The 20,980-nt window shown below is 41.1% G+C and overlaps 1 protein-coding gene across 1 annotated transcript in view; it reads left to right on the forward strand.

Annotated features, from left to right (window-relative positions):
• Cow (Proteoglycan Cow) overlaps positions 1-20,980 on the forward strand; it is a 499,652-nt gene that overhangs the window by 448,739 nt on the left and 29,933 nt on the right. Inside the window, exon 7 of the mRNA XM_083131362.1 lies at positions 14,986-15,097. Coding sequence (XP_082987488.1) covers positions 14,986-15,097 — 112 coding nt within the window. The remainder of the gene's footprint in view (positions 1-14,985; positions 15,098-20,980) is intronic.

Here is a 20,980-nt window from a genome sequence, read left to right on the forward strand (position 1 = left end):
TCTCTCTTTTCCTCCCTATCAACCCCTTTCTCTATCAATATCTTTCGTTATCAACCCCCTCTCTCTCTATTTGTGTGTGTGCGTGCCGATCTGTCTACTTTCCGTCTGTTTTTCTCTTCTCTTCCTTTCATATCTCTCTCTCTCTCTCTCTCTCTCTCTCTCTCTCTCTCTCTCTCTCTCTCTCTCTCTCTCTCTCTCTCTCTCTCTCTCTCTCTCTGTAATATATTTTGTATGAGAGCTCGTTGAATTGCCAGTGTTGTGTCAAATGCCACCGCTCACAGCCCCCACGATGCCCATCTGCCCCACTTCCTACTCACCGCGTCATCGGTGCATTGCAGTTTTTCTGCGTGGGCAACAACCAAAGAGTGATTGCCGTTTGATGCGCAACGTCCGGAAATCCACGCTTGTCGTATTCCGCACCACGTTCGCCGAAAAACACAAAAAGAGAACGCTTTCGGAATTAGCCTCGATGATAAATGACACCGGATATCATCACCTCGGGAGCGAGAGACGATAATGGCCGAATATTTTACCGTGGATAGTGCCTTTGTTTAATTCAATTAAGCGCTCTCGAAGCGCTTGCCCGATAATGCGCTTCGGCGTCCGTTTCTTCCTTTTTTTACGTTCGGGGAAATCCCGCCGGTTAGGTTGAGCGCGAAGCTTTGCATTGAGAAACAGAGAATCTCTTGATGAATTAACAATTGCCCTTCGGATGCAGGGCGAGTAAAGGGGATCGATTTTGCTGACTGGGACGCGGTCGTCAAGGCAACGTGTTTCCGCCGGAACAGTGTTTCCTTTTTCTTTTTCAGTTGGGGATCATTGCGTATTAATAACCGCGCGTGTGTTGCTCCATCGGGCGCGCACCGCAAAACGGACAGTCATGTCCGTTTGCTTACCCTTGCTTAAGAACTCGAAGGGAAAAAAGCGGGGGCGGAACACCCGGAAATAAACCCTCCTCCAACCACATACTTTTGAGAGTATGCGCTTAAGTTCTGGTGCTTTTAAATAACCCATGACGTCAGTTCCGCTGAATTTATAACATTCCCACCACCTTTTATCTCTTTTCTTTTCATTTTTTAATTATAATATACATAATAAAAAGAGAACATACAGTACAGTACGGTCAGTACAATGATATTGAAGTGTTGTTGGTTTGTAGTACAAGATCCTTTCGTCATGACCAGAACGGTATTAAGTATAATGTGTTAGTTTTATATCATTTTATTTATTATAGAAATATTGATTGATTGATTTGGTGTTTTAAGTTCACTTTATGCACAGTAAGGCTAATCGGGACTGGACATACAGTTTAAAGTGGGATCGGGGAGGCCCAGTATTATATTATAAAAAGAGAGCGAAATGTTGGTAGTTGTTTATTAGTTATTTATTTATATTGTAAATTGTTTTGTCGTCGTCGTGATCATTATTTTCAGCTATATTATTTTATTTTGTTTTATCATATTTTATTCTGTTATTTAGCTTACTGATGTGGTAGTAGCCTTTCTGGAAAATAACCAGAACGACTCATTAATTGATTGCCGATCTCCGTGGCGTAGTGGTTATCACAGCGCGCTACGACGCCAAGGGTCTCGGGTTCGAATCCCGGCCTGGGCATGAATTGTGAGTGTCCCTTCATCAATTTCATCATCTTCGCGATTAGATGAAAGTGGCAGAAAAGCGAAGTATATTAAACAAAATCATATTTTGGCACCGTATGATTTATTTTGGTAAAAGGTTTTAGGGAGGATTTGTACAGAGAAACTGGTGGTGTGTAGGTTTATGGTTGCAAGGTAAGCTTACCCTTGCTTGTCGGACGAGCCCGGACACAAGTGCGTGCACAGACATCGATAATCGAAGCCATGTCTCTGGGGTTTCAAATTATGACACTGGAGTTTTCGGATGTTAAAAGATTAGCCCTTTGAAACTCTACAAGAGTGAGACGGGCAGCACTGGCTATTTAGTTGTTCGTGGAAACAAAATATTGACTAATTAGTTGACTACTTTTTCGACGAATATTAGTCGACTAATTCCCACCACTAAATTAGAGACTTAACAAAACGAGTATGTAAAATCTAGACGGCACTCAGTTATGTCAAAGTCTAGATTGCACTTTATATCATATAGGAGGCCTCCCCGATGGCGCAGTGGTATCGACGTCGCCTTGTAATCAAGGGGTCTCTGGTTTGGATCACACTTTAAACTGTAAGTCCAGTCCCGATTAGCTTACTGTGCATAAAGTGGATTTAAAACACTAATTCGGACTGATTCTATACCTGAAAGTGAATCAGTCTCTCCACCGAGAATCGAAACTGGTGATTGTAAGACGGGCGTTGTCACTACTCCATCGGAAGGCCTAACAATTATTATTTTTTATTATTATTATTTTACGTCGCTGGTGCGACGGTGAGGATGAGTGAAAGTTGGCTGAAATTTATGAAAAGACACTCAAAGTACGCCCAGGTCGGGACTCGAAACCGGGAACCTCGGTAGCGAGACACAAAGCTGGACACTTAAAACGTACTCTGCCACCCGCCCACCCTGTCGGCGCTGATAAAGTTTGGAAATAACCTTTCTACGGGGCAAAGTAGGTCACTGGAGCATATGCAACCCACCGTGCAGCAAACTGTTGTGTGCTGCATATAGCCTAGGATACGACCATCGATGTGCTTTGTGGAATATTCGTGATGCAGTACGTTGGAAATTCTTGGCGATGGAAATGTAAAGACGGAAAAAGTTGTTCGTAGCTTTTAGAATGTGATAGTGTTATTACAGTTTGTGAACAAAAGGATATCTTTTCCACACCATAAAAGATCCGTCGAGAACAACAACATTTAAGAGAGAACATTGTTGCTTGTTTGATGTATGTTTTTGATGAGAAGTTTCGTTCTTATAATCTGCATGGGATAATTTCGTTGATTCTTTTTCTTATTGGGCACAGTGAAAGAGAAGGAAATTACCAAAATACATGAAATTTATCTTAATTCAGCGAATTTCGTAATATTGAAACAGTGTCCACGTTTGAAGCAGAAATAGATAGCTCTGCATTCTGTTCACACGGGCAATGCGGTTCAGATTCCCTCACAGTACGCCCGGTTTTTATCACTAGACCCAGTGAAATGTGAAAAATGTGTTGTTAAATTTTACGTTCACTATGATCCTAAGCGACCAGAGTATGGACATGTGTGTTTGTTTGTTCTTTCACCGATTTCATTTAAGTATCATTGTCGCGATTTGCTTGAAGGTGTAAGAGGAAGTGACGTTAAGCAACCAAATACAAGCAATCAAAGTAGGATATCAATCATAAAACCAAATCGCATTCGCTATTTTGTTATTCTGGCTTCCAAGTTCTGCTTTTCATCCTATTCTCCGTACACACAAAGAATGAAGTTGGCGTAAACAAAACCATGTACCTTGTGACTAGTTTTGTGATATTTGGCTAATTCGTAACTTATAAAGTTCATAAGTCTTAAAATTATGTCATACAATTTTACTATAGTCGCAAGGTTCAGTGTTGTTGCTTTGCCGCTCTTATTATATTCTTACGCGCAACGTATCTGCGCACAAGCTGTCATCCGTCGAGAACAACAACATTTAAGAGAGAACATTGTTGCTTGTTTGATGTATTTTTTTGGTGAGAAGTTTCGTTCTTATAATCTGCATGGGATAATTTCGTTGATTCCAATAGGATTTCTGAAATCACGCGCGTTTGTTTACATTATCTTCGCCCTGACAGTGGACAGAGAATGTATCAACTTTCAATTTCAAATATAACTGACGGAGTTAGAACTTCTTTTCACTTTCCCTGCCTTTCCTGCTCGTTTTTGTGACGTTAATAACTTTGTGCAAAAAAAAAAAAAAACTCCCAAGGAACGTAGGATCACCCTATTTATGTTGTTCTTATGCTTGGTGCATTGTGACGTCAGTACTGGTAAATGAACCCATTTTCTAATCTCGCAAGGTGGTTATTGACTAACCTGTAGATTTTGGGTTACTGAGTTTTTGTTGTTTTGAACGTTGATATGTGCGGTATTCCGATAAATCGTTCCTATACGTACTATATATTGTACAGAGATTAGAGTACTGCATGGGACCACATTCGCTCGCACGTACTTGTTCGTCGCCAAGGACGCGAATGTTATGTTCAGCGTCTTCCTATTACTAGTAATCCCCAAAAAGAAAGAAAGAGAAAAACTAAAGTTGCAACTTTCACACGTACCAGTATTTTTTTTTTTAATTTAATGGCTTCTCATTAATAATTCATATGTTGGTTTTGTTACCCTTGAAAAACTGTGCAAATGCACCAATTGCTTGGTACATATTTTTTGCATGCTTTGTCAGCACCTGATGTTTCCCGTTTCGCTGCTTCACCTGTGGGACAATTATACACAGAATTTGATTTAGAATTACTCTCGTGTACTTTGGTCAACTTTTGTTTATTAGCTACATTAATAGCTCAGCTCTACAAATATCTCAGCTGCTATGCGGGAAGAAATTGAAGATGGCGTTATCAAAAAGAATTATGTCCTCACCTTTAGAATGCCAAGGAACAGTGTTACTTGAAATAACGTAAGACATAAAACTTGCAGGTGTAAACGTTCTGAAAATTCATGTGCAGATTATACATAAAATTTATCTCGGCAGATAATAGAAGTGAGGATTGGATATCAGATATGTGTCTGAAAAACGTTACAATTTCATACGTTAATGTTTCTTTGAACAAAATATAAATTCGAATTAATGGTGTTCTAATCTTCAGTCTCGGTGCGCAGGTGCAAATAACACATGCTTTGTGATAGCCTTTCAGCCAAATTCCATTAATTACGCTCCATTTCCGATCCATTCTGTTGCTTGTGGCTTCTTTAAAGCTAGGAATCTGTATGGTGTGTGTTTTTCCTCACCCTCCACCGTAGAGTTTTTCACACAGTATCCTAGTGGTTTATGCAATACGTGACGCAGCCGAGGTTTACGAGCTTGCTTGGGTTAACCCAGGGATTTCTTTCTCTGTGTTCTTGTTATAGTCTCCCCATTCTTTTCTATTACGTTTCTGATACCTGTCAAACTACTCTAACATTATATAAAACAGAATCTTGTTACTTCCGATCACATACTTGAAGAGCCTCTCTCGAATCCGTGCATTCTCCCAGATATAAGACTTTAATATGGGTGCCTGTGAATTCGCTGCGATGCCTTAGACATGTGCTGGGCCTCACTCTATAAGGCGGATTTTGGGAGCAGCATTTTCATTCTATTTCTTCTTGTTTTCCAACAATTGGTTAGTTACAAGAGAGAAAGCGAATCACCAATGTGGGGATTTTTCATATCACTTATTTCAAGTCTCCTCCCTCCCTCGCTTCTGCCCAGTGACCGAGAGAGCTGGCCCCCGTGGACAACTGGTTAGCACACCCCTGGGGTTCAGAGTTCGTATCCCAAGCTGGGCATGGGTGTTCTTTTGAGTGTCCCTCCATCAATTTCATCATGTCATCACTCATTCTCAGAGGAAAAGTTACGCTAAATAAAAAAAAAATAAATGAAATCAGTGCCAGAGAGCATTGAGTGATCTCGTTGCCAAAGGTTCTAGGTTTGAGTCCTGGCTTGGGGCATAAGTCTTACTTTGCGAAGGACCATCCCTTGCATGTAATCATCGTTGTCATTACCTAAAGAGGCAGAAAAGCGACGTAAATTGATTGATTTGCTTTATTTTACTTCGCTTTTGTGCCACTTTTGACTAATTTGCGAAGATGGGGATGAGTGATGATATAATGAAATTGATGAATGGACACTCACAAACATCAATGCCCAGGCCGGGATTCGAACCCGGGACCCCTGGCGTCGTAGCGCGATGTGCTAACCACTCCGCCAGGAGGCAAAGGCGGCGTAAAGTAAGAACAACAGGAGTGCTTAGGATTGTAGCCTACATTCCTTAGCTTCGCAGCACGTTACGTTAGCCACTCTACCACAAAGGGTGGCACGTTACCTTTCGTGCGTATCCATTTCTCCACTTTCATATTCCTTTCTGCATCACCTGACGCCGGATAGAGACGGTAAGGGACTCCAGCACCAGAGTGGAAGCAGCGAGCTGGGAAGAATTGAGTTCCAGCGCTCTAAGAGTTCCTCCTTTCCAGCGAATTAATGCAAATGCGCGGCTGGAAATCGTTTTCAGCGAGAGGCCGATGACGTGCCGAGCAGGAAACTGTTCCCGGAGGATCCCGGAATCCTGGAGATGGAGCTGCCGGAGCCAGATTGGAGGCGGGAAGTGAAGGGGGGTGGAGAGGGACTGGCGGCGCCTTTGTGGAATCTCGTCTTCGCCACGGCAAGGGTTCCATGACGTTTCTGGCGCTCGTGCCGTGAATTTTGAAACCTTCTCCCCCTCGCGACGCTTTGGCTTGGGTTCATGCACCTAAAACGAAGTGAACGTACGGCAAAGACCTTTCTTATATTAAAAGGCAACTTTAAAAATACTCCCCTTGTGGTTAGAACATCTATGAACTCGGTATTTCAACATTTCTTGGTGACGTTAAACAAGACACATGTGACACAAAGATGATCAAAGGTCTTCCTTAGTTCCACGTAGTATACCATGGACTGCTTCTCGCGAGCTAACGAGGGCCTCCCCGATGGCGCAGTGGTAGCGTCGTCGCCTTGTAATCAAGGGGTCCCGGGTTCGATTCCCGGTGGAGGCACGTAGTGATCCGGATCCCACTTTAAACTGTAGGTCCAGTCCCGATTAGCCTTACTGTGCATAAAGTGGACTTAAAACACCAAATTAATCAATCGGTTAATCGCCGACTAACGAGGCTCTGTCGTCTGGACTCGCAGCCAACGTAACCCTCTGTTGTGTCGTGTCCGTGTGTGTTTGGGATTGTCGTCACCAATTTGATCCTGTCGCTATTCATAATCATTTTCGCGATTAACCAGAAGCGGCAGAAAATCGAAGTAAAATAAAGCAAATCAGTCACTCGAGAGACAGAGGGAGAGGGAGAGAGAGAGAGAGAGAGAGAGAGAAAGCGCTGAATTGCGAGTTGAGAATTTAACAGCGATCCTTGCGTAGCGTGCACGGTAGACGCGATAAATACCTGTCGTTAGAATGATCACTGCCGATAGTATCTCCAACTTGCTACAAAACTATCATCGCGATTAACCGAAAGTTGAAGAAAATCAATGAAACTCTCCAGGTTTTCGAATAACTTCTTAGAGGCGTTGAGAGTGCTTTGTACCGTAAAACTACTTATGGGTAGGATTTGCTTTGGCCTTTCAGATCGCCTGATCTAAAACCCTTCAACTCTTTATATTTATATATATATATATATATATATATATATATATATACACACACACACGTGAAGGTCGTTGTCTGTGAACCCCCCACGCTCATCCTTCCATTGCTACAAAACGTGGACGGCCACGAATGTCGCGTCTCCAGCGCCGTCAAATCGATATTCAAAGTTTAGCTGGGACGTGTCTGGACAGATCGTCTCAGCATCTGCCACCTCGGAAAGAGGCATTTGTAAAGGATATAAAACTTCATAGAGCTTCCTTCTCATGTACTGGTCTTAGCTTTATGTCCGTTACGGAATGAATGAATGAGTCAGCTTTCTATATTTAAAATGCACCATTACACACAAAGAGTGCGTAGTCGCAGAACAAGTTTCACAGCACGTCAATGTCATCTAGGCAACCAATTATGTTTTTATAGTATATGTATGCAACCACGAGGCACAAATTTTAGGTTGCCAATGATATGTATTTTTATGCCGATATAACAAAAAAGTATACTGCAATACGAACATAATGTGAAGGTACTAAAAAAAAAAAAAGGCCTGTTTGAATACCTACATGTTATAAATGTTCTTTGCGAGTGGCTCTTTATCATGGCATCGCTCATCCTCATCGTCGCGATTATATTGATCGCGGATCCAACTGGCGGCTGACATACTTTTTGCTACATGGCTCTATCTGTCCATTAATCGTCTTCGGGGGTGTGTGGATCGATGAATGCCAAGAACGTCAGTTGCGAAGTAAAGGCTGTAGGGGTAACATCGCTCTCCCGTTAACACGTTGCCAAACGTGCGTCTGTTTTTGTCAGTTTTTATTAGCTTGTTTCTCCAGTGTTTGGGTGTTTTGTGTACTAATTTTCTGTGCTCTGTGTACTATTGTAGAACTTTTATCCAGTAACGGCGCTGTTCAACTCCCCCCACCCCTGTTTTACATTACGTTTGGCAACATGCTGTGTACCTGACACTCATTTGTTTCGTCCCGCCAGGAATTTCTGTGCCTTGTGACTCGAAAATTCCTGACGTCAGTCGAATTTAACTGATTGCTGATTCGTTGTTTCCCAGCCGCCAGATGGAAGTGCGATCGGTATAGCCAAAAGTGGCAGAAATAAGACGTTCAGAAACCTGCTGAGCAAAATGAAGCAAGAGTTTTCTTTTCAGAAAGGTCTGGTGGGTACTTTGATGCTCTCTCGGTATGTTTTAATCTCAGCAAGCAACTCCTTTAGGGGGTATCGTCAAGCAACAAGAGGTGACTTGCGCCAGTCTTTATTATTGATGCAAGATGCCTGAACCCAATATGGTGTACCTAAGGTTTGCCTAATAGTGTACAAAGTCGGAAAAGTAAAACTAATCGCAAGATTCAAAAGAGGGAACATTTCAGGATCTTTTACTGAAAATTGGAGTCAAATATTAACATAGATACAGGGAAGATTTTGTTAAAACGTTACGTTTAGGTCATATTGGGTACATGTACCCAATATGGCCCTGTAATATATTTTGTTCTTTCACATCACAGAAATTGCAAAGAAAATACCACAATGTTATTTCTATAGGTAGATAAGTATATTGATACAATTACATTTTATTTGCATAACGACATAATGAGATTACACAAAGAGATAACATCTTTTACAAACCAATAAACAAGGAAATGACGTGTCATGACTTGTCACCAGAATACCACGGACTACACATGACAGTTTGGGCAAATGAAAGGTCCTTTATCATCCTTAGTGACTCCCAGACACTCTACGTGAACATAAGAGTAACAAATGTCACATTTGCACATGTCCTTTACGATGTAAGCCGTATTGAGTCTACATTACATAGTGTTATTTTTTCCTTCGTTATGAACAGGATTTTAGATTAAATTCTGAACTAAGTACGTTGTTGTAAAGTACAAATTATGAGCTACAATAATATGTACTAGAGATATAAACACCTATTACTTGGAAGATGTACTAAGTAAAACTTACCTATGCGATTTTAGATCACGTAGAACAAACATAATCACGAGGTCCACCTATTTCGCTTCTTTGTCCTCAAGTTCCAGCACTACAGATACAACCAACAGGTTCAATCACGTCATTCGGTCAGCCTAAATGACATACTAACGTCATCTGTTGAATTAACTTTGTAACTACTGAGAAACAGCAAATAGGCCATATTGGGTTCAGGCATCTTATGTAAATACGTGACATGTGTTTATATTTGATAATATTTTATTCTGCATTAGTTTCCCTTCGCTTTTGGGAAACACTTTTTTTTTTTTTTAAAAAAAAAAAAAAAGGACCGTTGAGGGGGAAATTTCACTGAAGACCAGGTTCGTATGAAAAGAGCCAAGCCTGGTATACACGATGCTGTTACTGCAGCTCCAACACACGGATGCTCCTCTGGTATGAACTATCGATTGTCTCGACAAAGTTTAGTCCCACGACCCGCGCGGCCTCTAATTGCTTTACTTGGTTACAAGTTGATCCCCGCCCTTTAGCCATTAATATTCCGTTTCCAAAGGTTTTCTCCAAGATCGCTCAGGTGGCATCGTCGGTTTTACGAAATTTTGGCTTTAATTGCTCTTCCGAGTTCCTAGGCCATTTTTGTGAGCCCCGTCGAACTGGAATGTTAATTATCGAGGAATCCTGGAGATAATTCTCGACTTCCTACCCCCTCCCCACTTTTAATTAATGAGAGCGTTCGGAAACTGCATCTTAATTGTAATGATTATGAACGTGTCTATCGTCCAAATAATAATCTTTCTTCGTCTGGCAGGAAACTGAGGTTCCACTGAATGGTTGCGTCAGGTCATTGTCTTCTGCTATACTGTTCCTGCAGAGATCAATGAGGATACTGCAGTACTAACACAAATTAACGCACGACCACAGTACTACGGGCCTGCAAATTGCTGACGCATTTCTTGAAAAATAACTTGTTTTCTTACGTTATTTCTTCATTAACCTATTATGTGTGAGGAATGAGTTAAATAACCAGGTATTCTCCAGAATCTAGTCCTCACACATCATCATTTTGTTTCCTAACTGCTGTCATTGTAATAAGTCACGCCTTCACGGTCAGATTTAGAGGCTTCCCAGGTGAAAGTTTCTTTGGAAACCTCCATCCATCCGGGGCACTGGTTCTGGTGACATCAGGCTTATTCCTCCACAGGCTTGAAATTTAGCAGTGCCATCTCTTGTCGTTTATTATAAGCACACGTGATAGCAAGAGTGCGGGTGGCGCCTCTCAGCGGATTATTTTGAACTTTCTGCGGAGTGTAATTCCCAGTCAGGAGGTTTACCTCCATGAGTTCAGAATCTGCATACAATACGTATATCTGTGGCACTACATTATAACTAAACCTCTATCGTATTAATGATGATGTAGACTTATTAGGGGATGATATAAATAGTACAATTAAGAATAATGCTAAAATATTTTTCAAAGCAGCTAAAGAGATAGGTTTGGAAGTTAGCAAAGAGAAAACTAAATATATGCTTGCAGGCCGAAACCAAGTGTTAGGTAATAATCAAAATCTAATTATTGATAACAACTCGTTTGAACCAGTCTCCAAATTCAAGTACTTAGGAGTAATACTAACAAATGAAAATAATATTAAAGAGGAAATAAAAAGCAGACTTAATTCAGGAAATGCATGTTACTTTTCTCTTCATAAACTTTTGTCTTCTCGTTTAATATCTAAGACACTAAAAGTTAAAATATACAAAACAGTAATTTTGCCTGTATTATTATATGGATGCGAAACTTGGTCCCTTACATTGAAAGAGGAACATGAGTTGAGAGTATTTGAAAATAATATCCTTGGGAAAATATTTGGACCTAAAAGGGATGAGGAGACAGATGAGTGGAGAATGTTACATAATTTAGAAGTACATAATTTGTATTCATGTCCAGATATTATTAGAATGATTAAATCAAGAAGACTTAGGTGGGCAGGCCATGTGGCACGAATGGGAGAGGAAAGAAGAGTTTACAGGATTCTTGTTGGGAAACCTGATGGTAAGAGACCTGTAGGAAGGCCAAGACGAAGATGGAGGGATAATGTTGAGATGGACCTAGAGGAAATCGGTAGGGATGGAAAAGAGAATATAGATCTTGCTCAAGATAGGGACAGATGGAAGGCCTGTGTTGCTGCAGCCATGAACCTTCGGTTTTAAGAAGACTAGAGAGTCAGTCTATCGTATTAATTTGGTCTGACATTCCTCTGTAAAACAGTATGGAACTGTGTTCTGAACCTATCTGTTATCACGTGCTCTCTCTGAAAAACTTTCTGACCTACGTATTATCATTATCCACCTGAAATACTTCAACTACATCTGTTTTGTCCTGCAACGTCACTACTCCCACACTATAAAAACAACTTATTCAAGAACTGAGAAAATATATATTTTCCACTACATCCAGCGGTCAAAAATATCTCACTCATTTTTTCATAAGTAACGAGTTCGTTTTATCTAATGTAATTAGAAACACCAAGTTACATTTATAGATCAATTACGCTAAAATATAATCAGAGAGAGATTGTTAAAATATTTTTGCTCAAAGACAGACGTCGATTGCGTTTGGAGCGAGTTACATACAGTCGAAAGTGACTAATAATTATTACTCGAACTCGAGGAAAATTTAGACATGTTTAGAGTACCATTTATCAAAAGTGATGAATTACTACTTTTCAACATTGAAATAATAGTATTTTTTCGAGTAACATTTAGTCAAAACAATAAATTCTCAAGCTTGAGGATAATTTAGTATTTTTCAATGTACTCATTTTTTGAGTAATGTGAGTCTCATAATAACTGCTTTGACATAAATGTATTAGGCGCATCCAGAAAGTACGTTTCCCACTCGCCCACAGGTGGCAGGCCATGCGTATTGAAACCGGTTTTGTGCATGCGTGAGAGGCACATGCCCTAGGTAGTGAATGTCCTCTAGAAGACCCCTCCCGAAAGTCCTCAGTAGCGTCGCAGCAGCGATGCAACATGGCGGCTCTTATTCCATCTCCCGCCGCGTGCGAGGTTCGTTCGTTGATCAAGTTCTTGAACGCACAAAACATACAGCTGATCGAAATTCGTCGTCAGCTGTGCCAGGTGTATGGGCCAGACGTCATGAGCATGCAGATGGTGCAGGACATTTACTGAAGGCCGGCAAAATGTGCATGACGAAAATGCGAAGCCGCATATGGCTAGGCGTACTGCAGCCCTTCTGGACAGGTTCAGTTGGGAGGTGTTCGATCATCCATCGTACAGCCCGGATCTCGCTCCCAGTGATTACCATCTGTTTTTGCACCTGAAAAAGTTCCTGTCTGGTCAACATTTTCACAGCGACGAAGAGGTTCAGACGGCTGTCACACAGTGGTTCGGCGCCCAGGCGGCCGACTACTACGACGCAGGTATACAGAAGTTGGTCCCACGCTATGACAAGTGACTAAATTCCGGCGGGAATCATGTTGACAAGTGCTGTATCTGTGGCAATAAATCATTGAATGAAATAATGTTTCCTTTTTGTGCACGACCCCAGGGAAACTTACTTTCTGGATGCGCCTAATAATATTTTTTTTTTATGTAGACTATCAAAACTGAAGCATAACTTCTCAGGCTTGAAGGCAAGATAGTCAATTTTTTACTAATGCTTAGTAAAAATCGAAGAATAACTACTGTTCAAGCTTGAATAAATGTAGTAGTTTACGAGCAACATTTAATTTATTCTGTCTCACCTTCACTACCAAAGCTTCTGCTTCATACGTTGTTGTAAGTACGCAGCAATGGCGGGCTCATGATTTTCCCAAGGGTTTAAGCGGTACGTATACTTGTAGTCCTCATTTTGCTACACTTTCCTGCTTTTGACGTCCTTTTTATAGGTATATTGACTGTGCTAAATGGGAGTTTATGACCCCCACTAACCCCCACATTGGGCACGCCAACTGGTACGTAGTCTCTGTTGTATTTCTAAATGTGGCTATGCACAATTAATATTACGTGCACTTTGAGTATATAATCACATGTTATGTTTGTGATAGAATATTGTCAGTCCCCCACTGGGTATTCATCAGACATCCATTTAATATATCAACGGTGGCCTCTTTGATGCAGGTAGACCACCTCAATAGAAAGTTGATTGGAAAATTGCTTTCTACTCCCTCGCATCAAATCGGAAGAGGTTATGCGAATATCCACCGCGACTAATAACAGGATTCTATTATCATTCAATAGACTTGGTTGAAACCAATCCCGGTCTCTTCCAGTCCAGGTTTTCCATAATGGACCCCTGGATTGGTCGGAGGGGAAATTTTTGCCAGTCTGAAACTCCATAGCGGACGTAAGCTTGAGAGGTGCTTCTCCGCGCGATGATGCCGGGGGAGTTTATGAATTATGCATTCGCAGTTCCCTGGATTTATGCCCTTCCATCGGTCCCAGGGCACCGGACGACACCCTGCCCCCACCCCCTTCTTTCCTGGAAGTTGCTTATTTAACGAATGAGAGGCCCGCCTAGCGTCAGCTGTTCCTGATGGCTCTCGCCCTCGCGTCTGTTCAAACAGGTTCTTGTTTAATCGGAGGCGTCGTTACCGAGCAGGAAGCTGGTTTTCCACCCCTTTGAGGGATGCACCGTGCCGCCATTATGCACGCGACGGGCTAGCGTCAAGTGCCGCTCTGTTCAGCAAGTGCAGAACGATGTGGAAGGGGGAATGAGCCTTGTGGAGTTGCAAAAAATCTGAAAAGTAAAGTCCATCTCTCCTTTAAGGCCAGAAGATTTGCCATTTCTGCGAATCGTCTAGACATTGCCGTTCTGTCCTGCATAGCACTATACTCTTGGTCACGAAATGAGGCTTCTGGCAGATGTACGCTGTTGCCACATCGGTGCAGGTAGCACAGTTTTACAACATCGTATGTCACGATCTTGCAGTTCGTCCTTGTGATACAAAAATGGTACCAATATTTGATGGAAATATCAAACATGATATTTCCGTGTGCAGGGACGGTTGACGCTTGTACCAGGCATCACTTCATAATGAACAGGACAACTCCATATTTGAAGTCGGATTTGGTAATTGATTAGTCCTTTTAATACTAGGTGAACCAGATATAGTCTACCCACGATTAAACAACATAAGATTTTGACTACTCTCCCCTCGTTAACTCACGTATTAGTCAGGAAGAAATGTAGAAAGTGGTGCAGGAGCTGGATGAACCGTATCTCTCCCCTTATCTGCAGGAATTACACCTGAAGTGCGATACATATTGGCTTGAAGTTGCTCGTAAGGATATTTTGTTAACAAATATATACTGTAATGTATGGTAATATTCATATTTTATTGTAATAATAGTAATGAACGGTGAATTACTTTAATATAAAGCCTGGTGCTGCATTTCACGTACTAGTCTCATCATACACAGCAATTGTGCTAGGCATATTGATTTAGACATTTTCTATTATGAACAATCTCAAATATGAATAAAAATGATAAAAAATTTTTTTTACTTTCGGGAAGCCTTTTTAATGGGTTTATTTAACGATCGGAACATCTGGGACAAGTGTAAAAGTTCGTAACATTTCTTCAAGCTTTTGCGAACCATAGATTAAGAACCGCTGCTGTGTACCATTCCGATTGTGTTGTATAATTGCACTCTCTTTTACATGTTCTATTGTTGAGAATGCACAGTGCTCCATTTGAAAACCTCTAACGTCGTTGCGTTCCTATTTGCAGGACCCCTACACTGCCACAAACCCGCCATACTCGGAGGACAAGGAACGCCAGAGGGGCTACAATGATGTCCTGGACACCAAGATGAACAGAGGCTATCCCAACTGGAACAAAGGTAAGTTGACCCGTGGAACACAGAAAGGGGCTTTCCTTCCCAGTTTAATTGCACAAACGGCGATACGAACGAATTGCATCGCGGGAAGAGGGCATGTAGAGGTGGACCTTGATGGCCTCCAGGAATTCTGCAGGTCGATGGCAACTTAACGGCGCAATTTCTGGAAGAAGTGGGAATGGCCGTGGTCAGCTGAAAGGGTCCGTTTTGCCGCGGACGATAAACACGGCCGGAAATCGACTAATTTTCCCCTTGTTTCTGGTTCTCGTTAGGAAAGAGGTTGTGGCCTCTGGATAGCTGAAACTCCCCTACTTCCTTGCGCCGGAATTTTGCCGTTAGACGTCGATGACTTCGCAAACGTCCACTTGCAGAAAACAAAATTTCCTCTTTCGTCCTGCATTAAAAGCAGTGTTGATAAAGGTCCAGGAATTTTAAATAAATTCAATTCCGGTCCAGGAGAGAAAATCAGCAAGCGTACATGGGTTCTGGACTGTAAAGAACCTTTTTATCTGTAAGTATTTCAATTCAATTCAGGAACCTTTTTTCCGGATCAATTTTATTTCGGTCCAGGAACTTCTTTTCCGGATCAATTTTATTTCGGTCCAGGAACCTTTTTTTCCGGATCAATTTTATTTCGGTCCAGGAACTTCTTTTCCGGATCAATTTTATTTCGGTCCAGGAACTCCTTTTCCGGATCAATTTTATTCCGGTCCAGGAACTTTTTTCCGGATCAATTTTATTTCGGTCCAGGAACCTTTTTTTCCGGATCAATTTTATTTCGGTCCAGGAACTTCTTTTCCGGATCAATTTTATTTCGGTCCAGGAACTTCTTTTCCGGATCAATTTTATTCCGGTCCAAGAACTTTTTTCCGGATCAATTTTATTTCGGTCCAGGAACCTTTTTTTCCGGATCAATTTTATTTCGGTCCAGGAACTTCTTTTCCGGATCAATTTTATTTCGGTCCAGGAACCTTTTTTTCCGGATCAATTTTATTTCGGTCCAGGAACTTCTTTTCCGGATCAATTTTATTTCGGTCCAGGAACTTCTTTTCCGGATCAATTTTATTTCGGTCCAGGAACTTCTTTTCCGGATCAATTTTATTCCGGTCCAGGAACTTTTTTCCGGATCAATTTTATTTCGGTCCAGGAACCTTTTTTTCCGGATCAATTTTATTTCGGTCCAGGAACTTCTTTTCCGGATCAATTTTATTTCGGTCCAGGAACTTCTTTTCCGGATCAATTTTATTTCGGTCCAGGAACTTCTTTTCCGGATCAATTTTATTTCGGTCCAGGAACTTCTTTTCCGGATCAATTTTATTCCGGTCCAGGAACTTTTTTCCGGATCAATTTTATTTCGGTCCAGGAACTTCTTTTCCGGATCAATTTTATTTCGGTCCAGGAACCTTTTTTTCCGGATCAATTTTATTTCGGTCCAGGAACTTCTTTTCCGGATCAATTTTATTTCGGTCCAGGAACTTCTTTTCCGGATCAATTTTATTCCGGTCCAGGAACTTTTTTCCGGATCAATTTTATTTCGGTCCAGGAACCTTTTTTTCCGGATCAATTTTATTTCGGTCCAGGAACTTCTTTTCCGGATCAATTTTATTTCGGTCCAGGAACTTCTTTTCCGGATCAATTTTATTTCGGTCCAGGAACTTCTTTTCCGGATCAATTTTATTCCGGTCCAGGAACTTTTTTCCGGATCAATTTTATTTCGGTCCAGGAACCTTTTTTTCCGGATCAATTTTATTTCGGTCCAGGAACTTCTTTTCCGGATCAATTTTATTTCGGTCCAGGAACTTCTTTTCCGGATCAATTTTATTTCGGTCCAGGAACTTCTTTTCCGGATCAATTTTATTTCGGTCCAGGAACTTCTTTTCCGGATCAATTTTATTCCGGTCCAGGAACTTTTTTCCGGATCAATTTTATTTCGGTCCAGGAACCTTTTTTTCCGGATCAATTTTATTTCGGTCCAGGAACTTCTTTTCCGGATCAATTTTATTTCGGTCCAGGAACTTCTTTTCCGGATCAATTTTATTCCGGTCCAGGAACTTTTTTCCGGATCAATTTTATTTCGGCCCAGGAACCTTTTTTTCCGGATCAATTTTATTTCGGTCCAGGAACTTCTTTTCCGGATCAATTTTATTTCGGTCCAGGAACCTTTTTTTCCGGATCAATTTTATTTCGGTCCAGGAACTTCTTTTCCGGATCAATTTTATTTCGGTCCAGGAACTTCTTTTCCGGATCAATTTTATTTCGGTCCAGGAACTTCTTTTCCGGATCAATTTTATTCCGGTCCAGGAACTTTTTTCCGGATCAATTTTATTTCGGTCCAGGAACCTTTTTTTCCGGATCAATTTTATTTCGGTCCAGGAACTTCTTTTCCGGATCAATTTTATTTCGGTCCAGGAACTTCTTTTCCGGATCAATTTTATTCCGGTCCAGGAACTTTTTTCCGGATCAATTTTATTTCGGTCCAGGAACCTTTTTTTCCGGATCAATTTTATTTCGGTCCAGGAACTTCTTTTCCGGATCAATTTTATTTCGGTCCAGGAACTTTTTTCCGGATCAATTTTATTTCGGTCCAGGAACCTTTTTTCCGGATCAGTTTAAATGGGGTCAGGTTAAATGAAACAATACGCAACTTGACCGGATATAAATTGTACGAAAAAAAAGGACATTTAACAACCCTGATTAAAATTTTCCTGGGGTGTAAGGGGTGACCTTCCACGTAGGCGCCCAAAAGTCAACCTCACTTCCACGTAGTGCACCCTGGACTAATGACTAACGAGGCTCTGGCGACTGGCACTATGGCCAGTATAATTTTGTGTGTAGTCGTGTTTGTTGTCCTTGTGTGTGCTGAGTGCCCGTTTACGGCCTCAGCTTTTAGCAGAAGTCGGAACATTTTAACATTTTTAGTTATGCAACGCTAGAGTTGTTATTTGTAATGATAAGGGGCTGGCCCCCGTATAATGTGACGGGAGCAAAATAGCCTAAGTGCTGACGCTCCCAAAATTTTAAATTCAAATTCAAAATTCAAAAAACTTTTCCTTTGAAAAATGGAAAATTACTAGAATAATCAAAAACAAGTGATGTGGATTCCCGATGGCGAAGTACATAGTAACGCTGTCGTCTTGTAATCAAGTAGTCGCTAGTTCGATTCTTTATTGACGCCTGAATATTACACTATTTATAACGAAACCACCCACGTGGTATATCAACTTCTCATTATACTAATGTATTACGTAAAGATTCGCTCCAAACCAAATGAAATAAATCTAATGAATACGAAACTGTTGCAAGAAAAGCTTACATTATTCCGTGAAGGAAAGCGACTTAAGCGATGGAACATTTAGAAGACCGGCTTTACCACTCAAAACTTAACATCGCCTTCAGATATAGTGTTCGTGCTTGTATTTTTGTGTTTAGCGTCGCTTATCTTCCGAATTTTGGTTAATCGCGATTATGATGATCAGTGATTCCATGAAATTGATGAGATTCGCAAAGAACTCGTAGGCCGGGATGTGAACTCGGGAACTTCTGTGGCGAGATCGAAGGCCGATCATTTAAGAGGCCATATCATGGGCAGCGGAAAAACAGACCTTCATTCAATTAACTTTTTCTCGAAAACTATTTGAGGCATTTCAATCAGCTTTGTTGCCAATTAATTAGAAAGAATGACTCTTAACAGTGACTATTGTAAATTTTTTATCACTTCTATATTTTAAAAGATATTAACTGTCAAACATCTCAGTTTTTAGATCGACGTATAGAGCCCGATTCTAAGTTACTGTCAAAATTTAACCTTGGAAGCCTTTCTTGCATCCTTCCTGAGTAAACTGATTTTTTTAAAATTCAAATTGAGAGACCCATTGTGACAATACGCCATTGCAAACATTGATATGCATTTTCAAACGCTATATTATGACCTTCGAGAATAAATTTATTCAAGCCCTAGCGCCGAATGTTCGAGTCCTACAAGTTCAGCCGTCTGCCGATAGAGGACTCGACTAGAGAAGCCCCGCCTTTGGCCCCAAAAGGCGGGGCCTGATCCTCCCTTCAAACTTGGGGGGTGGCTTTCGACCGACCGTGTTGTGGCAAAGTTGGATCCTGGCCACTGTGCACTTGGACCGGTTATCTAACGTGAGACTCCTTGTATTACAAGGCGACAGAGTTACCAATACACCATTACCTTACATCGTAAGGAAGCGAGAGAGTCTGGTCTCCACAAAATACAACTTGTGTTTTTGTAATGAACTCGCTGGGACAATATATTTACTTATAGAGAACATCCATCTGTTACATAAAGTGGCAAGACAACTGTACTAAAGGTAGACATTTTATTAATAATAATAAAAACTTCGTACTATACGTAATTTTATGATATGGGAACCCACATCCAGCAAATTTTCTAATTCTAATTTGATTAATAATATACTTTGGCTTTTACGTGACTAGATTGTTCGCAATGGAGAGAGAATTTATACGGAAGCGACAAGCGATATTCACGTGAGCTTGTGCCCTACGGTGTGAAACGTTGCTGCCGATTGGGGCGTTCCCAAGAGACATGTGTCGTCTATCGCTTGTCGCTTCGTTGTGAATTCTCCCTAAGAGTTCGAAATGTAATGAATTCGATGACATATTCATGATTTGTTCATGACTGAAACAAGCTGTTCGTGTCGATTGTCGCTCGCATGTAGCTCGGGCTGGGCCTCTTTCTCAACACCATATATCGTGTCGTCTCGGCCTGTTGTTCGCGCATCCATGGTGAATGTTTTGATTGAAGCAGCATGGGCTCATGTCGCTTGTTGCTTCGGTGAGAATGCTCCGTGTCGCTGTCGCTTGGGAACGAGCCACTCAACTGCAGCGTTTCTCGCCATATGGCAGGGCACACTAGGTTGCGCTAGATTGCTTTGCTGAAGTCCTCGAGAGGCACGTGAAATCTCCATGAGGGAGCAGTCTGAAGCTAAACATTCACCGTACATGCGCGAACAACAGACCGAGGCGACACGAGACACAGTATTGATAAAAAGGCCCAGTCCGAGCAGCATGCCAGCGACAAGCGACACGAGCAGCTTGTTTCAGTCATGAACAAACCATGAAATGTACAAATACGTGTTGTTACCTTAGGATTTGATTTTGATTTGAATTTAAAATTATGGGTCCGTCAGGTGTTAGGCTATTTTGCACCCGTCACATTATATGGGGGCATAATTGCAATGCCGTGTTACTAAAATACTAAAACATTCTAGCTGGTTAAAAGCTGAGGCTGTAAAGAGGCACTCAGCCCACATAGGAACAAGGAACGGGACAACACACAGAATTATACTGGTAATAGGGGCAGTCGCCAGAGCCTCGTTAGTCTGCATAAGCAGTCCAGGGTGTACTACGTGGAAGGTCACCCCTTACCTTACGATTATTGGTAGAGGTGGGAAACATGGAGCCAAATACAAACAACAATACAATTAGATGCACCTAAAAAATGTATGCAAAATTCTAAGGATATGTTATTATCTCGTCGAATTTTTTTTGTTATTTTCAATTTTTCATTCTTTATTTTATTACATGAAATATTACATTGATTACACATGAACCTTAACAAAAAACAAAAATTACTTGACACATTAATAATTACAAATATAATTTCTTACTGTGTTTCTTGAATATTACCTATACAATTCATATGACTGGAAGGCAATTTTAATATTTGGTTGAGCCATCTTTGGCCTTTATAAGTACTTGGATTCGTCTTCGCATACTATCAATGCATGCTTGTACTGTCTCCTTCATATGAGGATGGTGATTCCACAGTTGAATTATTTTTTCAATTAGGCCAATTCTTGTCGTAATTGTTTGCTTTGCCACTTCTTTTTTCACTAGGTATCG

Source organism: Lepisma saccharinum, chromosome 11 (genome assembly GCF_977018435.1).
Source record: "Lepisma saccharinum chromosome 11, izLepSacc3.1, whole genome shotgun sequence".
Taxonomy (NCBI): Eukaryota; Metazoa; Arthropoda; class Insecta; order Zygentoma; family Lepismatidae; genus Lepisma; species Lepisma saccharinum.